The 19,930-nt window shown below is 38.2% G+C and overlaps 1 protein-coding gene and 1 long non-coding RNA gene across 2 annotated transcripts in view; one reads left to right on the forward strand and one right to left on the reverse strand.

The window, feature by feature from the left end:
• The window catches only part of WWC2 (WW and C2 domain containing 2), a 209,906-nt gene that overhangs the window by 76,478 nt on the left and 113,498 nt on the right, over positions 1–19,930 (reverse strand). The window contains exon 5 of the mRNA XM_023221024.3: positions 1,596–1,675. Coding sequence (XP_023076792.1) covers positions 1,596–1,675 — 80 coding nt within the window. The remainder of the gene's footprint in view (positions 1–1,595; positions 1,676–19,930) is intronic.
• On the forward strand, positions 1,231–8,238 carry LOC111548502. The gene is made up of 2 exons (XR_002733447.1): positions 1,231–1,341; positions 7,945–8,238. It is a non-coding gene; the product is annotated as an uncharacterized LOC111548502 (long non-coding RNA).

Genomic DNA, 19,930 nt, shown 5'->3' on the forward strand with positions numbered 1-19,930 from the left:
TTATAATTTCATGTGCCTTAAAAATGTGGAACATATGGCTAAACACTTCATGGCACTCTTCAAAGTCTGTTTTTTCTCCCCACCCCCACCACAAAGCCCTGCTTTATGCTGATAAACAATTATTAAATAACGCATTTATGTCATTCGAGTTCTGCTTGGTTTTTCAGGGAGCTCTGCAACCAGCTGAGGTTCTTACAACATGGCTGGACTTTAGAAGCACTTGGGATCTCATAAAATATGCCTGATATAGAGACTAGAAACATTATTTTTCTAAGCACTCTCCAGATTATTCTAATATGCAGTCAGGTTTAAGAACCACTGGGATGGGAGCATCTGAAGGAGTATCAGGGTCATGATTACATGTGGTGAGCAGGAAAAAAGGAGTCTGAGCGATAACAGCACGTGTGAAATTAGTCATACGTCTGACTGGTGGTCAAGAGCAGTGCCCGGGTATCCCAAGATATGACTAGTCACCCAAACAAGAACAACCAGTTTGTTTGGCCAGTGACACACAGGATCTTTAAAGGGGGTCACCCCTTGCTGCTTGGAGCATCCCAAATTTCCTAAGAGCAGAAGGCAAAGTAAGATTCCACAGGGAAAAGGAACACAGCTGGGTACTTTCCAAAGAGGCGGCACCTGAGACCAGCTTGGCATTCCTGAGGTGCTACCAAGGGAGATGCCGGGAAGAACATGAAACCTGCCTAACAGGAAACTGACCAGGGACATCCCTAGAAATACTGCACCACACTTGGAGACACCAAGCAGGACGGAAGTTTAACCTCCGCTCTGTGGTCATGTGGCTGTGAAAACCACGGACTACTTCTCTCCCATGAGAGACCCTGTGGAGTGGAGTCTGCAGGATTAGAAAGTCTCAGGTGTGCCTGTCACGGTTTGGACAGGCTGGGCCTCAGCAGCAGGGAGAACAGTGGCTTTCAGGGGCCAGGAATGAGGAAGGGATATCCTGATCCTGTGACCCTCTGTCACCTCCATTTCCACTTAACCTGGCCCAGTTTAGGGCCTGCTAATGGCCCAGCCGACTTCAGTAGCAAACGGGAAAGGTAGAGGAAAGCAGGAAGTGAGGCACGCACTCCTGCTCCTTTGCTAATAATCCTGACTTGCTCTTACTCCCCTGCCATCTGTCAGGGTTAGACTCCAGGTCATCCCTGGGGCTGACAGAGAGAGACAGACAGGCCTCTACCCGAGGGCCCAGGGCAGCTGCAGGCTCACATAGGAGTCAAGTAGAGCCAGCCCAGCCGAATGTGGAGAGGAATTTCTTGTGCCTAGTCTCTTAGCTCTGTACCACAATCTCAGAGGAGGCCAGCAAGGGTCCAGGAGAGCAAGGTAAGACAAAGGCTTTTCACTTTGGTTTCTTTGGATCTCCAGTGATTAATAAAAACTTTGGATCTTTTCAAGTGTATAGATCTTCCCCAAGTTTTTAACTGTTGATTGCTTTGTTTCCTTTTGGTGTAGAGCTCTGAACTTTTTACTTTATGTTTCTCTGAAAAATCTCTTATGTAATCTGTACTTCTATTTTCTTTGTTTTAATATTAGTTAGGAAGCTTATTCTAAAGTTGATTCAGTATTTTCATACTCACTGCTGCAATGTTTCAAAGCCTTGTTCCTTATAGAGCAGTTCTTGCTTCATCTGTGAGAGTTCTCTCTTTAGCTTTTTAACCTTTAAAGAGAAATCAACATAAATATTGTTTGCAAATAATTAGCCACACAGACTATTGTTTTAAAAGATAATAAATTAATAAACGATTAAACACATAAACAAAGCCATTAGTTAAAGTAACATTTACTTTACCAGTTTCTCCTTCACATAAATTCTGTGGAAGGCATATGAATAATGCTTAAAACTATCAGTGATGTGTATTATTACTACTATTTACCTTCATTACCTTGCTTAGCAACATTCTTACGAGCTGGACATCATCATTGTCTCCAGCCGAAATGGGCAGAATAAGAACTCCAAGTCATGGCATCTCTATAAAAGTGTGTGTTTTTCCTTCTCACTGTGACAAGGGTCACTGCCCACCTCTCTATTCTTCGGATGTCCTGGCAGTTCCCTCTGCCTGGAAAGCTCTCCCCAGATCTCCAGCAGTTGACTCCCTGTCCCTCCAATGCTAGCTGAAATGTTACCTTTTCAAATAGGACTTCTTTAGCTCCCTGTCCCTGCCACGACTCTGTTTTATTTAGACCAGAGTATTTTTCAGGAGCTGAAATTCTCCATGTACACTGTCTGTCCTCCATGGGAAAGTAAGCTGCAATCCCCCAGCCATATCCTGAGATCTACAGCCATGCCAAGCAAACAGCAGATGATCAATAAATATTTGTTGTCAAACTGATAAAATATATTTTTCCTGTTGTCAAATACATACTTTGGTAATAGCAATTCTAAAATTTGACAGATCACAAAAGCAGCATATGCCTGGTTTAGTCACAAACTAATAAAGGTCTTCACACGAGGGCTAGAAACTTCCATGTATTAAGTTACAGCCTTAAGTTTTTTGTTGTTGTTGTTGTTTGTTTGTTTGAGACAGAGTCTCGCTCTGTCGCCCAGGCTGGAGTGCAGTGGTGCGATCTCGGCTCACCGCAACTTCTGCCTCCCAGGTTCAAGCAATTCTCGTGCCTCAGCCTCCAGAGTAGCTGGGACTACAGGCGCCGCCACCACACCCAGCTAGATTTTTTGTTTTTTAGTAGAGACGGGGTTTGACCATGTTGCCCAGGCTGGTCTTGAACTCCAGGGCTCAAGCGATCCACCTGCGTCGGCCTCCCAAAGTGCTGGGATTACAGGCGTGAGCCACCGTGCCCAGCCAGAGCCTTAGGTTTTAAACATATTCTGTTGTGCAGTATTTTAGTGTGCTTTTACACTTGTATGCTGATTTATTTTACTCATTCCACAAATAGGTACTGACTCTCTACTATGTGTCCGGTGCCGGGCCTGAGTGTGAACAAAACAGACACGATCCCTGCCCTCAAGGATCTTACAGACAATGGAGCAGCCATATATTGAGCAAATAATCAGCCAACAAAAGAAATCTTAGTAATTACAAAAGGTGCTCTAAGTCCAGGATACTTAGATATGCCAAGAGAACAGAACCTCATTTAGTCTGAGGGCTTGGGTGGAGCCTGTCTGAAGAAACAATGTTTCAATTGAGAGGGTTAGTGGGGACTCACTTGGTAGAAGGGGTCCTCAACAGGAAGAGCTTGTGCAAAACCCTAAAGGGACAGCGGGGTGAGGGGGTATTCAGCCAACCTCTGGAATTTAAAGAATGCCACGTGGCTGGATTACAGAGAGTGGGGGTGGCAAAAGATGGAACTGGAAAAGGACTGATACATACATGCCACATTGAGAATTTGTCAATCTTACTCTAAGAACGAGAATCAAGGAGATTAAAGCATGGCCTGCTTTATGATTTTAAATAGTCACTGTGACAACGCTGTGGGGACTGACCAGAAGTGCCACAAGGGTCCATCATGCCAGCACTGTGGGCTGGCATGTGAGTGCTGGCATGTGGGCAAGAGCCAGAGGAGGAGGATGCTTCAGAGGCAGAATCAACAGGACTTGGTGATGGACTCAACGTGGAGGGTAGGGGAGAGCATGTGACCAAAATCACATCAGGATTTTGGCTTGACAGCTGGGTGAATGAAGGTGCTTTCCTGGACAGCAGGACAAAATGTGGAAGAAAAGAGGTAGGATTTTCTTTAAGACATTTATTTCTGTGATGCCCAGGAGACTTCAGTGGCAACTAGAATATGTGGACTTGATGTTCAAAAGTGTCTGGACTAGAGATAGATAATTGAGAGTCATTGGCATAAAGATGATATTTTAGGTGCAGCAGAATAAACAAGATTGATTACCTAAACGGGGTGTGTATTGAAAAGAGAAGAGCGTTCAAGAGCAAGCCTTGGGCATCTTCATTATCCACATATCTGCTAGAAGGAGAGACAAAATACACTGTGAAGTAGTGGCAAGAGATGTAAGAGGAAAAAAAAGGGCATCCTAGAATACAGGAGAACAATGTCAAGAGATAGACCGGGCACTATGAGGAACACCATGACAAAGACAGAAGCGGTGGAATACTCATGTTTGCATACCTTTAGGCACACTGCTTTGGGCAAAGCAGATATTCAATAACGCATCTGTTGAGTTTACCTGAAGGTTTATCCGTTTGTGCCTTACGTACTTATATTAGGGAAAAGAAATACAGTAATTATGTTTCAAGGCCCAATTTACAACTACAAAGAGTTATAAACAGTGCTACTGGAACTCAAAGGAAGAAAGGATTACTTATGGCTTGGGGATGAGGGTGGAACTCCTTGAGAAGGCTACCTGAACTGGATTTTAAAGGTGCTGTAATGTGAATTAACAGCAATGAGCTCATTCACAGTATATCACAAAAACATTTCAGTTTTCATATTAAACTATTATCATATCAAAAGAACCACAGCCATCAGTAGCTCATTCTACAAGTATTTCTATTTAGGAAAGCATTCTCAAGCGCTTTTTGCCAAAAAGACAGCAACACTTTTATCTTTTGGGAAAAAAAAATCAGTCCAAAAATTGATAGCACTTAAATATCTGAGCTAAAACCTGTCTTTACCTTTGAAAATACAGTTTGTTACAACAGCAACAAATAAAATAAAATACCTAGGAATTAACTTAACCAAAGAAGTGAAAAATTTCCACAATGAAAACTATAAAACAAGCTTGCCCAACCCACGATAGCTTTGAATGCAGCCCAACACAAGTTCATAAACTTTCTTAAAACATTATGAAGATATTTGTTTTTTTTTTATTATTTTTTATCTTATCAGCTGTTGTTAGTGTATTTTACGTGTAGACCAAGACAATTCTTATACTTTCACTGTGGCCCAGGGAAGCCAAAAGATTGAACAACCCTGCTATAAAACATTGATTAAAGAAATAGAAGAGGACACACAAAGGTAAGATAGACCATGTTCATGGATTGGACGAATCAATATTATTAAAATGTCCATACCACCCCAAGTAATCTACAGATTCAATGCAATCCTTATCAAAACATCAAAATCCTTTCATAGATACAGAAAAAACAATCCTAAGATTTATATAGAACCAAAAAAGACCCAGAATATCCTGAGCAAAAACAACAAAACTAAGAGAATCACATTACCTGACTTCAAACTGTTAAAGCAAACTAAATATGGCCTGAGAAGGACTTCATACTTCTATAATTGAGATCTCGTGGATGAACTGTAACCTAGCTTAATAGTCAGACAAAATTGAAAACCTAACAGTATATACCTGTAACAATAACTGAGTGTTGGCCAATCCCAGTGGCCATACTTCAACCACTCACAGATTGCTGAATGTTCAAACTGTGTTCAAACAAGGCAAATGCCAAGCTGTAACCAATCTCATTGTTTCTGTACCTCACTTCCAATTCCTGTACGTCACTGTACGTTTTTTGTCTATACATTTGTTCTGACCACAAGCACTCCCAGAGTCTCTGTGAGTCTGCTGTGAATCTGGGGGCTGTCCAATTCACAAATCGTTCATTGTTCAATTAAACTCCTTTAAATTTAATTCGGCTGAAGTTTTTCTTTTTTCCAAATTATACAACAGAGGTATAGTAATCAAAACAGCACACAACTGTCATAAAAACAGACACACAGATATAGAGAACCAGGAAACAAATCCACAAATTTACAGTGAACTCATTTTTGACAATGGTGTCAAGAACACATATTGGGGAAAGGGGTGTCCCTTCAATAAATGGTGCTGGGAAAACTAAATATCCACATGCAGAAGAATGAAACTAGACCCCTATCTCTCTCCATATACAAAAATCAAGTGAAAACATTTGATTCAAACAATGGTGATATTGAACCCATTTAGAAATAATGAATTAAAAACAATTACTGTATCTTATTGACAAAAAATAGAAGTCTTAAAATCATTGGATTGCATGAGATCAATATTATACAAAAAATCATTTGGATTATGATGATAGGCCAATTTAAATTTTTTTAAAAATTATTTAAGACATTCTTTATCTTGAAGAGCTATTAGTACCACCATGTTCGTTGCAGTATGATTCACAATAGCCAAGATACAGAAATAATCTAAAAGTTCATTGACAGATGAATGGATTAAAAAAACAGTGTGTGTATACACAATGGAATATTATTCAACCTTTAAAAAGAAAGTCTGCAATATGTGACAATATGAATGAACCTTGAGGACATTATGCCAAGTGAAATAAGCAAGTCACAGAGGGACAAATACTGTATGATTCCACTTATGTAAAGTATCTAAAACAGGCTCACAGAAGCAGTAGCAAAATGGTGGTTGCCAGGTGATGAGGTGTACAGAAAAGGCAGAGTTGCTACAGGAAGTAAAGTTTCAGTTATGCAATATGAAAATTAGTCTAGAACTCTGCAGTACAACATTGTTTTTATAGCTGAATATAGTACACACTTAAAAATTCTGTTAAGAGGGCAGATCTCATGTTAAGTGTTATTACTACAATAAAAATTGAAATCCAAAAAAAGTCTAAAATTGACCTGACAAACTTGGACTCTCCTCTGTTTAGGTGATATGAGTGAAATTTTATTCTGTGTTGGGTGACAATCACATAGGAAGCTAACCTGTGCTTTCTTTGTTCCCCACATTATTTAGTTTACCTAAAGTTGGCTATACGCTACTGTTTTTATACTGGCGAGTCTTCTTAATGGACAACCAGAATGATTCTTAGCTCCCAAATACCAAGATGGCATTTTATGAACTATCAAAAAGTTTGCTCCCATAAGTCAAATGAGTATTTCCAACTAGACATTATTGCTAGTTGTTTTGGTTTTATCGGTATGGTGTTAATTAGTAGTTCAACAACCTTTCATCTTTTGAACGACTTGGCATCATTCTAGCCACTGGAGGATCACTGTTTTCACTCTTCTGTTCTCTAATGCAGCCTCAAATGTGGAACACAGAATGTAAAAACTAATGTCCTTAGATGATAACTAGAAGATTAAGCTAATGCTGACCCACAAGCTTAGCACAATGTAGACTCAACTAGGAAGCAGTAATGAGAGCTAAATTTCTAAGTGCTTTTAATGTATTCCAGTCACTTTGCTAAATATAAATACCCATTTTCAATCCTCCAACTACTCTACTAGATACAGTCTTCATTCTCATTTTATTGGTAAAGAACCTGGAACCTAAAGAGGAAAGGTAAGTAACCTGCTAAAGGTTACACTGCTATCACAGTCTATCTAGAACCCAGGAGAACTTCTAAAAATACAATTTAAAAAGTTTTGTTATTAATGGCATAATACATGTAAAAAGAAAGAAACTAGAATTGTAGCAAAATGACCTAAATAAAATCTGTGACCCTTATTCTGCCTTAGAAACTTCATTATTCCTGTATCCCACTGGAAATGAAGACATGAAAAGTCCACAGTCCCCAGTGTCTGTGTTTTCTCTCACATTACTGAACTTAACTACAGCTGTAGCTAACCACCTAATTTTATTTCTAAGGAGCCAAATCTCACAACCCAGAGTACTAAATTGGAAGCAAGAGCCCATGATTTCTGCACATTTCCCACTGTCTACACTGACTACGTTAAAGCAACTGATATTTTACATTGATTTCAGTTATTTCTGAAAACCAGGAAGATACTGTGATTACACATGATAAGTATAACTGAAAATCACAGAGCTTCCTACCGCTTCTTATAATCCTAGAGTCATAGGTTTTATTTTAAAAGAAGGGGAAAGAAGATGACAATGAAGGAAAAGTAAACTCTGGAAACCTATAGACCTTAGAAAGATCACAAGACAGACAGGTTTCAAAAGTTTGCCCTAAAAGTGAATCTTGCAACATTAAAGCTCTAACGAGCAAAATGGTATTTTACTAATGACTACCTTCCCTTTTCACCATTTTCTCCATTGTCTTGCAGGGAGCTCCTTAAGCAAGCCAATAAAGGACAACTGTCAACTTGCTCCTTCTGGAAATCCTTCTCCTGACTACCACTTCCATCTTTACTGAAAATCCTCATCACCTACCTCATCTCTGAAGTCACCTTCAAAGAAAATAAGAAGCCAACTCCAGAGAGACAGTCAAAGAATTCAGAATAAAACATTGTTTAACTTTCATAAAGCATAGAGGAAAGCAGAATCCCAGATGCTGCTAGAACCATGTATGATGGCTAATAAATGGAATTTGTCATCAGAAACAAGATGGCTAAACACAACATATTTTTAAAAAATCTTTTGTTTAACAACAAAAGGAAATAAAACAAAAGCCAATGAGAAAAATTACATAAAACATTTATGAAAATACTATCTCAAGATACAAATAACAGATAAATATTAATATATAGAAGGTCAATGCTAGATTTCCACAAATTAAACCAGTAAGGCTGGGCGTGGTGGCTCACGCCTGTAATCCCAGCACTTTGGGAGGCCGAGGTGGGCAGATCACCTGAGGTCAGGAGTTCGAGACCAGCCTGGCCAGCATGGTGAAACCCCGTCTCTACTAAAAAATATAAAAATTAGCTGGGCATGGTGGCAGGCGCCTTAATCCCAGCTACTTGGGAGGCAGAGGCAGGAGAATCGTCTGAACCCAGGAGGCAGAGGTTGCAGTGAGCTGAGATCAAGCCATTGCACTCAAACCTAGGGGACAAGAGTGAGACTTCTCTCAAATAAAAAAGTTTAAAAAGAAAAAAAAAAACCAGTAAATTACCACATGACCCAACAATTTTGCTTCAAGGCATATACCCAAGAGAAATGGAAACCTATGTCCATACAAACACTTGTACATGTAGGTTCACAGCAGCATTATCCATAATAGACAAAAAGTGGCAAAAACGCAAATATCTGCCAACTGATGACTGGATAAATAAAATATGGCCGAGTACAGTGGATCACGCCTATAATCCCAGCACTTTCGGAGGCCAAGGAGGGGGACTGCTTGAGGTCAGGAGTTCGAGACCAGCCTGACCAACACACCAAAACCCCATCTTTACTAAAAATACAAAAATTAGCTGGGCATGGTGGCATGTGCCTGTAATCCCAGCTATTCGGGAAGCTGAGGCAGGAGAATCACTTGAACCTGGGAGGCAGAGGGTGCAGTGAGCCAAGATTGCGCACTGCACTCCAGCCTCGGCGACACAGAGAAACTCTGTCCAAAAAATAATAAAATAAAAATAAAATAAAATAAAATAAAAGTGTATTCATATAGTGGAATATTATTTGGCAATACAAGGGATGAAGTTCTAACACATGCTACAACATGAACGAACCTTCAAAACATATGCTAAGTGAAAAAAGCCAGTCATAAATGATCACACAGTATAGACGCCATTTGTATGAAATATTTGTAACAGGCACATCGGGAAAGACAAGAAACAGTGGTTGTTCAGGGCTCGGAGGGTGGAGAAGAGAGGTGTGCGGAATGGGAAGAACCACTAATGGGCACAAGTTTCCCTCTGGGGGAAGGGAAAAATGTCCTACAGTTAGATTGTAATAATGGGTATGTAACTATGAATGTACTAAAACCCATTAAAATGTACATTTTAAATGGGCGAATTGTATGGTTTCTTAATAAAGCTGTTAAATTAAAAAAAAAACTAGCAAATGGAAATACACATGGTAAAATATCATTTAAAAAAAAATCACCTACTAATAAAGACAAAATAGAAAAGCATTGAATCATTACATACCAATTAAACTAGCAAACATGAAATACAAATAATAAAAATATGGTCAAATGGTTTCCTATTTCCGATGCGCATCCACAACCTTTCCAGTGGTGTGTCAGGCCAACAGGCTCTTCTGTCTTCATTCCATCACCTGGATTAACTCTCTTCCTTTCTCCCTCGCTACTCTCCCCTTTTCCTCTCTATTGAGGCCACATTTGACTTCAAATTGCTTCTGGAAGATCCCACACGTTCTCCTGTGTCAAGACCTGTATGTATGCTGATTCTTCCCACCTGACCAATTTCTTCGTCACTTCTGTCCAATCTTTGCTCAAATTTTGCCTTCTCAATGAGACTTCTCCTGAACACCTATTCCGAACTGCAACCAAACTGAGTGTGGTGGTGTGTACCTGTAGTCCCAGTTACTTGGGAGGCTGAGGCAGGATGATCACATGAGCCCAGGAATTTGAGTCCAAGCTGGACAACACTGCTGTCTCTCTCTGTTTTTTTTTTTTTTTTTTTTTTTTTGGCTGTCTCTTAAACAAAAAACCAAAATAATAACAAAAATCCTGCAACCAGCTCTCCTTCATTCCCCATGTCCTGTTCTATAGCACTCATTCCTCGTTGAATCAATTTTTAAAACATGAATAAAAGCTGAATTTATCAAAATGCTTTCTCTGGGCCGGGTATGGTGGCTCACGCCTATAATCCCAGCACTTTGGGAGGCCAAGGCGGGTGGATCACTTGAGGTCGGGAGTTCAAGATCAGCCTGGCCAACATTCTGAAACACCGTCTCTACTAAAAATACAAAAATTAGCTGAGTGTGGTAGTACACGCCTGTAATCCCAGCTACTTGGGAGGCTGAGGTACAAGAATCGCTTGAACACAGGAGGCAGAGGTTGCAGGGAGCTGAGATCGTGCCACTGCATTTCAGCCTGGGTGACACAGCGAGACTCTGTCTCAAGAAAAAAAAAAGCTTCCACTGTGTCTATTGGAATAATTAATAATTTCCCTTCACTCTGTTAGTACAGTGAATAATTTTCAAATCCTAAAATTGTATATTCCTAGGATAAACCCACCTTGACCATTATATGTAATTTTAAAATGTTGCTGTATTTAGTTTATAATATTTTGTTTTGGAATTTTGCTTCTTTGCTTATGAATATGGTTGGCTTATATTTTGTTCATACAATCTTGTCAGAATTTGATGTCAAAGTTGTGCTAGGCTAATCTTGAGGGTTTCTCTGGAATTTCAATCATGTTAACAGGGCCATTCAGATTTTTTCCATCATCTCGAATCAGTTTTGGTTAATAATATTTCAATACAAAGTTAGTCATTTCACTTCAAAATTCAAATGTAATAGTATAAATTTTCTCATGCCTCTTTATTTCTTAAGCATGTTTTCATTCCCTGTACAAAATTTTTTTTCTTTTTATTTATTTTTTTATTATTATTATTTTTTATTATACTTTAAGTTCTAGGGTACATGTGCATAACGTGCAGGTTTGTTACATATATATATATGTGCCATGTTGGTGTGCTGCATCCATCAACTCGTCAGCACCCATCAATTCATCATTTATATCAGGTATAACTCCTCAATGCAATCCCTCCCCCCTCCCCCCTCCCCATGATAGGCCCCATTGTGTGATGTTCCCCTTCCCGAGTCCAAGTGAGCTAGTTCAACCATTATGGAAAACAGTATGGCAATTCCTCAAAGATCTAGAACTAGATGTACCATATGACCCAGCCATCCCACTACTGGGTATATACCCAAAGGATTATAAATTATGCTACTACAAAGACCCTGTACAAAATTTTTATTTGTTCATTTTCTCTTCTTAATTTTGAGTCAGTCCTGAGAGATATGTCAATTTTATCATTCTTTAAAAAACCAAAATTGCTTTTGTTGATCCTTTCTCTTATGGCCATGTTTTCTATTTCAGTAACTTTTACTTTTTTTTTTTCTTTTTGAGACGGAGTTTCGCTCTTGACAGTTGCGCAGGCTGGGTGCAATGGCGCAATCTCAGCTCACTTCCATCTCTGCCTCCCAGGTTCAAGCGATTCGCCTGCCTCAGTCTCCGGAGTAGCTGGGATTACAGGCGTGTGCCACCGTGCCCGGCTAATTTTTTTATTTTTAGTAGAGACGGGGTTTCACCATGTTGGTCAGGCCGGTCTCGAACTCCTGAATTCAAGTGATCCATCTACTTTGACCTCCCAAAGTGCTGGGATTACAGGTGTGAGCCACTGTGCTCAGCTGGTAATTTTTACTTTTAATTTTATTTATCTTCTTCTACTGGTTTTGGCTTATTCTGTTCTTAGGTTGACTACATTGTTCATTAATTTTAAGACTTTCTTCTATAAGCATTTAAAGCTTTAAGTTTGTCTCCAACATTTATTCTAAACTATTAACTAAACTACAGACTTTTTAAAATTTCCCCAGATTTTTCACTATTGTCCTTTTTTACTCAGGTCCAGCCTAGGTACTATAGCGAGACCCTGCCACTCTTAAAAAAAAACAATAGGAGGCTGGGTGTGGCGGCTCGTGCTTCTAATCCCAGTCTAATCTGAGAGGCTGAGGAGGGAAGATTGCCTGATCCCAGGGGTTTGAGATTGGCTTAGGCAAAAGAATCCTAGTTAACTTTTCAAAAATAATAATGGCATTGTACTTTCTTCTTAGCTTTAAAAATACATGCTGAAATGTTTACAGGTGAATGATACACTATTTCAAATTGTCATCAAAATAATTCAGAGGGTAGGGTGAAAGTAAAAGAAAAAATGGATGAGATGTGATGGAAATATGGGAGAAAATTATACTATTCTCTCTACTGATGTATATTGCTTAGTATTTCCCATTATAAAGTATAGTCATGTGTGACTTCATCAGGTTACATTCTTAGAAATATGATGTTGGGCAATTCTGCTATCATGTGAACATCACAGAGTACACTTACACAGAACCAGATAGCATAGCCTGCTACACACCTAGGCCATTTGGCATAGCCTATTGTCCTAGGCTACAAACCTGCACAGCATGCTACTGTACTGAAAACCCCAGGCAACTGTAACATAACTGTAAGCATTTGTATATCTAAACATATAAAGATAGAAAAGGTACAGTAAAAACATGGCATTACAATCTCATGGGACTACCATCATATGTATGTGGTTTGTCATTGACTGCCGTGTCATTTATTTGGCACATAACTATATTTTTATCATTATTTTATTTTTTGGGACAGCATCTCAGTCTGTTACCCAGGCTGGAGTACAGTGGCACAATCTTGGCTCGCTGCACCCTCCACCTCCCAGGTTCAAGCGATTCTCGTGCCTCAGCCTCCCGAGTAGCTGGGACTACAGGTGTGCACCACCACATGTGGCTAATTTTTGTATTTTTATTAATAGTAGAGATGGGTTTTCACCACATTGGCCAGTCTGGTCTCGAACTCCTGGCCTCAAGTGATCCGCCCGCCTCAGCCTCCCAAAGTGCTAGGATTACATGTGTGAACCACCATGCCTGGCCACATAAATATATTTTTAAATGTAGGGTAAATTTGCTCTAGTAACATGTCAAGATGATATTCTGAACATTTCTATCTTGTTCCCCCTCCTACATTCCCAAATTAGGATTTTGATATTGCATTCTTATATTGTTTCTATTTTTTAAAATATCTTTCATTTGTTACAATTTTCATTTATATCTCTCAAAAATGTTTTATAATTTTCTCTAGATAGGGCCACTGTATTTCTTGATAAAAGTTAATTCTAGATATTTTATGATTTGGGTTTGCTATTGTGAATGTGATTTTATATATTATGAATGGCTATCATAGATATGTTAAAAGATTTTACATATATATAATACATATAGATTCTACTTACCTTATTAGTTCTAATAATTATTCATCTGAATCTTTTCCTCCCACAAAAAAAAAAAATGGTATTTTACCCAATTTATAATAAACAGCACAAATTTTAAATGTACAATACGATGAGTTTAGACGAGTACATATAATCATGTACCACTAGGACAACCACCAGAATATTTCCTCACGCCTCTTCATAGTCTATCCCTACCTGGCCCCTAGCAACCACTAAACTTTCACTGTTCTTGAAATTCATCCATGTTGTATCCGTAACTTGTTCCTTTTAAATTACATTTTATGGATATATCACAATTTGTTTATCCATTTATCTATTAATGGACATTTAGGTTGGTTCCCAGTTTAGGCTAACAAGCATAAAGCTCTCATAAATATTTACACTAAAGTCTTTGTGTGGGTATACGCTTTCATTTATATTGGGTAAATACCTGTAAGTGGGATTGCTAGACAGTATGTTAAATATATGTTTAACTTTGTAAGAAATCAGTAACCTGCTTCCCAAAAGGGTTGTGCCATTTTGCATTCCCATAGCAATGTATGAGACTTCCACTTCCTAATGGCTTCCCATTACACTACTGTGGCTATACCCCATAAAAATGTTTATACAGTGTATTTTCCCTTTTGTTTAGTTCAAAATATTTTTAAATGTTCCTCATGTGCTTTCTTCCTTGGCCAATGAATTATTGAGAAGTGTGCTAATATTTTCCAAGTATTTGACAATTTTTCCAGATATATTTCTGTTTATGTTGTCTAGTTTAATTCCACTATAGTTATACTCTGCATGAATTTGAGTCCCCTTAAATGTACTGAGACTTCTTTTCATATTCTAGAGTAAGGATTACCTTTGTGATGTTCCATGTGCCCTTCTGCTGTTTTTAAATGGTATGTTCTATTTTATAAATGTTAATTGGATCAAGTTGGTCTACGGTATTGCTTACATCTTTTGACAGCATTGCTGATTATCTGACTACATATTCTATCATGTCCAACTATAATTGGAGATTTGTCCTTCACCTTGCAGTTGTATTGGTCTTTATTCCAGGTTAGTATGCTCTGTTAGAGTTCTGTTAGAAGCTCTGTTAGTATGCACATACATCTTTAAGATTCTTATGTCCTTTGACGAACTGATCCATTTATAATTATAAAACCTCTAGTAATAGTCCTTGTTCTGAAGTTTAGTTTGATATTAATATGACAACTGCAACATTCTTTGGATTTGTATTTTCATGATATATCATATTTAATATTTTAATTAACCTATCTAGGCCTTTATATTTAAAGCAGGTCCGTTGCAGCCATCATGAAACTAGGTCTCGTTTTAACCATTCTAATAATCTCTGCCTTTTAATTGGAGCATTTAGGCCATTTATTAATACAATTACTATATTAGCTTTCTTATTGTCATATTTTCTTCCTTTATTCTTGCCTTCTTTTGGGTTAACTAAATTTTTTCTAATGATTCCATTTTATCTCCCTTATTGGCTTAAAAGTGATACCTCTTTTTTTTTTTTTTTTTTTTTTTTTTTTTTAAGTCGATACTCTAGGGCAGGAATCAGCAAATGCCAGCTCATCTTGTGGCCTGTTTTTTGTTTTTGTTTTATGGGCCACAAGTTAATAAAGGTTTGCAAATTTTTAACTATTATCCAAGAAAAGTAGAAAAAAAAAGAGCAAAAATCTGCACCAGAGACCACACATGGTCTGCTATATGAGTTTACTGATGCTGCAGGACAAATCACCACAGAATTAGCAGCTTAAAATTAATTACAGCTATTTAATAGCTCACTAGGTTCTCTGGGCTCTCTGGTCAAATTATCACAAAGCTGCAATCAGGGTGTTAGCCAGGCTGAGTTGTCGTCTGGGGCTTTGAAGAAAAACCCACTCCTAACTTCATTCTCACTGTTGGCAACATTCAGTTCCTTGTGGCTCTAGGACTGAGACTTGAATTCCTTGCTGGCTATCAGCCAAGGTCACTCTCAGTTTCTTCCCATGTTGGCCTCTCCCTCTGTAATCCAGCAATGGTACATTTAAACCCTCTTGTGCTTTGACATCTAATGTCCTCCTCTACAACCAGCCAGAGAAACTCTCTTTAAAGGGCTTGTGTGTTACCTCCAATCCCCCAGAATAATTTCTCTGCCCCCCACGATAATTTCTCTATCTTTAAGTTAACTCTGCCATATTAAATAATGAATCATATTCAGCCTGGAAATTATGAAAGTCATGTATACTAGGAAAGGTGGGGGAGGGGAACATCTTGGAGGACTGGAAAATATTTAGAATTCTGCTAACTATACCTGCAACATCTAAAATATTTACTATTTGGATCTTTATAGAAAAAGTTTGCTCTAGTGTATAAAACATGCAGCCTACTGCCAATAAAAGTCACTACTTTATGAATAGTCAAAGTGCCTTATGACAGGATCTTTCCATTCTCCCCTATTCTTTGTGATATTTTGTCTTATATTTTGCTTTTAAATATTTTATAAACCTCACAACATATTTTATTATCTTTCTTTAGGCATTTTTATTTAAAGAGGCTTCAAATTATTTAAAAAGTCTTGTATTTGAATATGTAAGATCTCTAACATTTTTCATTATTTTATTTAGTTCCAAATTTCCATGTGGTATCATTTTCCCTCTGCTTGAAGAGATTACCTTTAACATCTGATATATTACAGTTCTGCAGGCAATCAGTTCTCCTGTTTGTCTGAAAAATTATTTTATTCTTTAATTTTGTGGTAAAATATACATGTAAGATTTACCGTTTACGTATACAATTCCGTGGTATCAAGTGCAACCATCATCACTGGTCATTTCCTGAACTTTTTCATTGTCTTACTGAAACTCTGTACCTATTAAACAGTAGTAACTCCCCTTTCTCTTCTTCCTCAGCCCCTGGTAACCACTATTCTATTTTCTGTGTCTATGAAATTGCTTATTCTAGGTACCTTATATAAGATGAATCATATTTGTTCTTTTGTGTCTGACTTATTTCACTTAGCATAACATTTTCAAGGTTCATCCATGTTATAGCATGTATCAGAATTTCATTATATTTTAAAGCTTAATAATATTGCATTATATGTATATGCCATATGTTGCTGACATTCACCTGTGATGGACACATAGGTTGTAGGCATGTAACAGTTAATTTCATGTGTCAATCTGGAGGATATTTTTGGATAAGATTAATTTTTAAACTGGTGAACTCTGAGTATACAGACTGCCCTCCATAATGTGAGTATACCTCATCCAATCAGTTGAAGTCCTGATCAGAATAAAAAAAACTGACCTCTCTTAAGCAGGTAGGAATTCAACAGACTGCCTTTGGACTTCATCTGCACTGCAAGCTTTCCTGGGTCTCTGCCTGCCAGTCTTCAGACTTCATCCCCATCATCAGCTTTCCTGGGTCTCCAGGCTGCTGGTCTTTGGACTGGAACTGTACTGGCTCTCCTGTGCCTCCAGTTCGTCAGTCCACACTGCAAATCTGGACTCGCCAGTTTCCATAATTGTGTGAGCCAATTCTTTTTAACAAATCTCTTCCTAGATTAGAAGGTATGTATCAAAATCTATATAGACATGTATCAAAAAGTTAAATTTAGAATTACCTTGTGATCAAACAATTCCACTTCTGGATATATACCCCAAAGAACTGAAAGCAGTGACTCAAACAGATACTTGTATACCAATGTCCAACCTATGTGAGTCAGTTTTGCTTTTAAGTAATAGCTTTCCTAGTAGGTGTGAAGTGATATCTCATTGTAATTTTGATTTGAATCTCCCTCATGGCTAGTGATGTTTACCATCTCTTCATATGTTTATTGGCTGGCCATTTGTATATCTTTTGGAGAATTGTCTACTGAAGTCTCTTGCCCATTTTTATACTGGTTGTTTTGCCTTCAACTTAAAAGATATTTTCACTAGGTATAGAAATCTCGGTTGACAGTTTTTCTTTTAGTATTGGCACTCTTGAAATATCATTCCATTGTCTTGTAGTTTGTATTATTTCTGATGAGGAGTCTGTTGTAATTCTTGTCTTTATTCCACTGTATATTATGTCTTTTTCTATGGCTACTTTTAAGATTTTCTCTTTATCATTGATTTCTGGCAAGATGATTATGACGTGCTTTGGTATGATCTTTTTTTTTTATTCTGCCTTGGGTTTGTTGAATTTCCTATATTGATGGATTAATAATTTCAGTTTCTACAAATAGTTTTTGTGATTTCCTTCCCTGCTGTTTCTAGGAGACTTTAATTACACATGTCAAACTATTTGATACTGAACCACAGGATACAGATATGCTGTTAAATTTTTACCAGACTTTGTTTTCCCTGTGTAATTCATTTTGGGTAGTTTCTATTCCTGTGTCTTTAACTTCACTGATCTTTTATTTGGTAATACATAATCAACTGTTACTCCCATACAGTTATTTTATTTCTCATATTGTATGTTTAATCTATAGAAGTTCCATTTTGTTTTTTTAATATATTTTTTCTCCCCATTTTCACGTTTTCCTTTACATTCTTGAGCATATGTATAACATGTTTTAACATGTTTGTCTGCTAATTAAATTGTACCTGTCATTTCTTCTTTTTGTTGTGGATCATATTTTCTTGCTTCTCTGCATACCTGATCATTTTTAACAGCTTTATTGATGTATAACTAGCATACAATAAAGTGAATATGTTTAAAGTACATACTTTGATGAGTGTTGACACATGTATATACACCCGTAACTGTCAATACACTTCTAGAATATATCTAACACTCTCGAAGGCTTCCTGATGCCCTCTTGGTAAACTCTCTTTTGCCCCTCCACACTACTCTCCTCCCCAACACACATGAAAAATTCTGACTAGATACTGGCCATCGTGAATTTTACATTCTTGGTGCTGGATTTTATCGTATTATCTTAAAGGATCCTGGACTTTGTTCTAGCACACAAATAAATTATTTTACATCAATTTGATCCTTTCAATGTTTGCTTTCAATTTTTGTTAGAATAAGTCCAAAGCAGCCTTAGCCTCAGACTAATTTGGTCCCACTACTACGGCATTACCCTTCTGACGTTTCTTTTCAAGGCTCTATGTCTCTATGCTGGCTGACGGAAACACAAACTATTCCCAGCCCTATGTGAGCTCTGAGAACTGTCTGTCCTATCACTTTCTTTCTCCAGTCTTACGGTATTTGTACCATGGATACTCGATCAATATTCAAATCAAAGATTTGAGGAGACCCTACTAGAAATCTCTAGACTGGCACTTGCCTGCTCTTGCTCCCTTCTATCTCTGTAGCTCCCTCCTCTCCGGTATTTCCTATATATTCTAGTCACTTCTCTGCCAATGAATTTTTCTCTTCTGTCTCATCAACTCATGCACGCCACTAGACTATATTTGGGTCCTTCTCCTCGTACTGCAAACAGTGCAATCCCAGGGCTCACTTCATCTGTTTCCTTTCGGTTAAGAATTACAGTCTTCTACTGTTACCTGAAGTCTGAACACAGCTGTTTCCTAGATTTTGTCCAGTTCTCTAATTACTTGCTGTTAGAGGGCAATTCTAGTAATAGATAATCTTTCATGGGCAGAAACAGAAGTAAGCTGGATCTTTTAAAATATATTCACACCATTTTGACAGCCTGAATTTTAGGCAAAATGTCTTCTTGTTGAGCCTATTTCACCAATATCACCTTCTCTCTAAAGACACATCTAAAACTGTCATCCAATGGACGAGTCTCAAATCACACAATTTTATTCCCTTACATCTTGAAGGAGCTCACGCCTGTAATCCCAGCACTTTGGGAGGCCAAGGCAGGCAGATCACGAGGTCAGGTGTTCGAAACCAGCCCGGCCAACGTGGTAAAACCCCGTCTCTACTAAAAATACAAAAAATTAGCCAGGCGTGGCAGCGGGCGCCTATAGTCCCAGATACTCAGAAGGCTAAGGCGGGAGAATCCCTTGAACCTGGGAGGCAGAGGTTGCAGTGAGCTGAGATGGCACCACTGCACTCCAGCCTGGGAAACAGAGCAAGACTCCGTCAAAATAAATAAATAAATAAATAAACAAACAAATAAATAAATAAATAAATAAATAAATAAATAAAAATAATCCAAAAGATAAGGGAAGCTCAGTCTCATAATCCAAACATGGCACTGTTTCTGCTTTTGAGGTATTTGCCCACACAATAGGAATGTGAAAGGCTGGGAGCATGCAGTGACTGAGCACCTGAGACACAGAGAAGGGCTGGCAGCCCCACAGAGCTCAGGCATAGGGAAGAGACGCAAAGTTCAGCCTCTATCCAACACAAGGGGCCCTGCTAAAACACCTCAGGAGTTCAACTGGGATTCTGAAGAGCTTTGCCCTAAAA

The sequence above is a fragment of the Piliocolobus tephrosceles genome, chromosome 3, assembly GCF_002776525.5.
Source record: "Piliocolobus tephrosceles isolate RC106 chromosome 3, ASM277652v3, whole genome shotgun sequence".
Lineage (NCBI taxonomy): Eukaryota > Metazoa > Chordata > Mammalia > Primates > Cercopithecidae > Piliocolobus > Piliocolobus tephrosceles.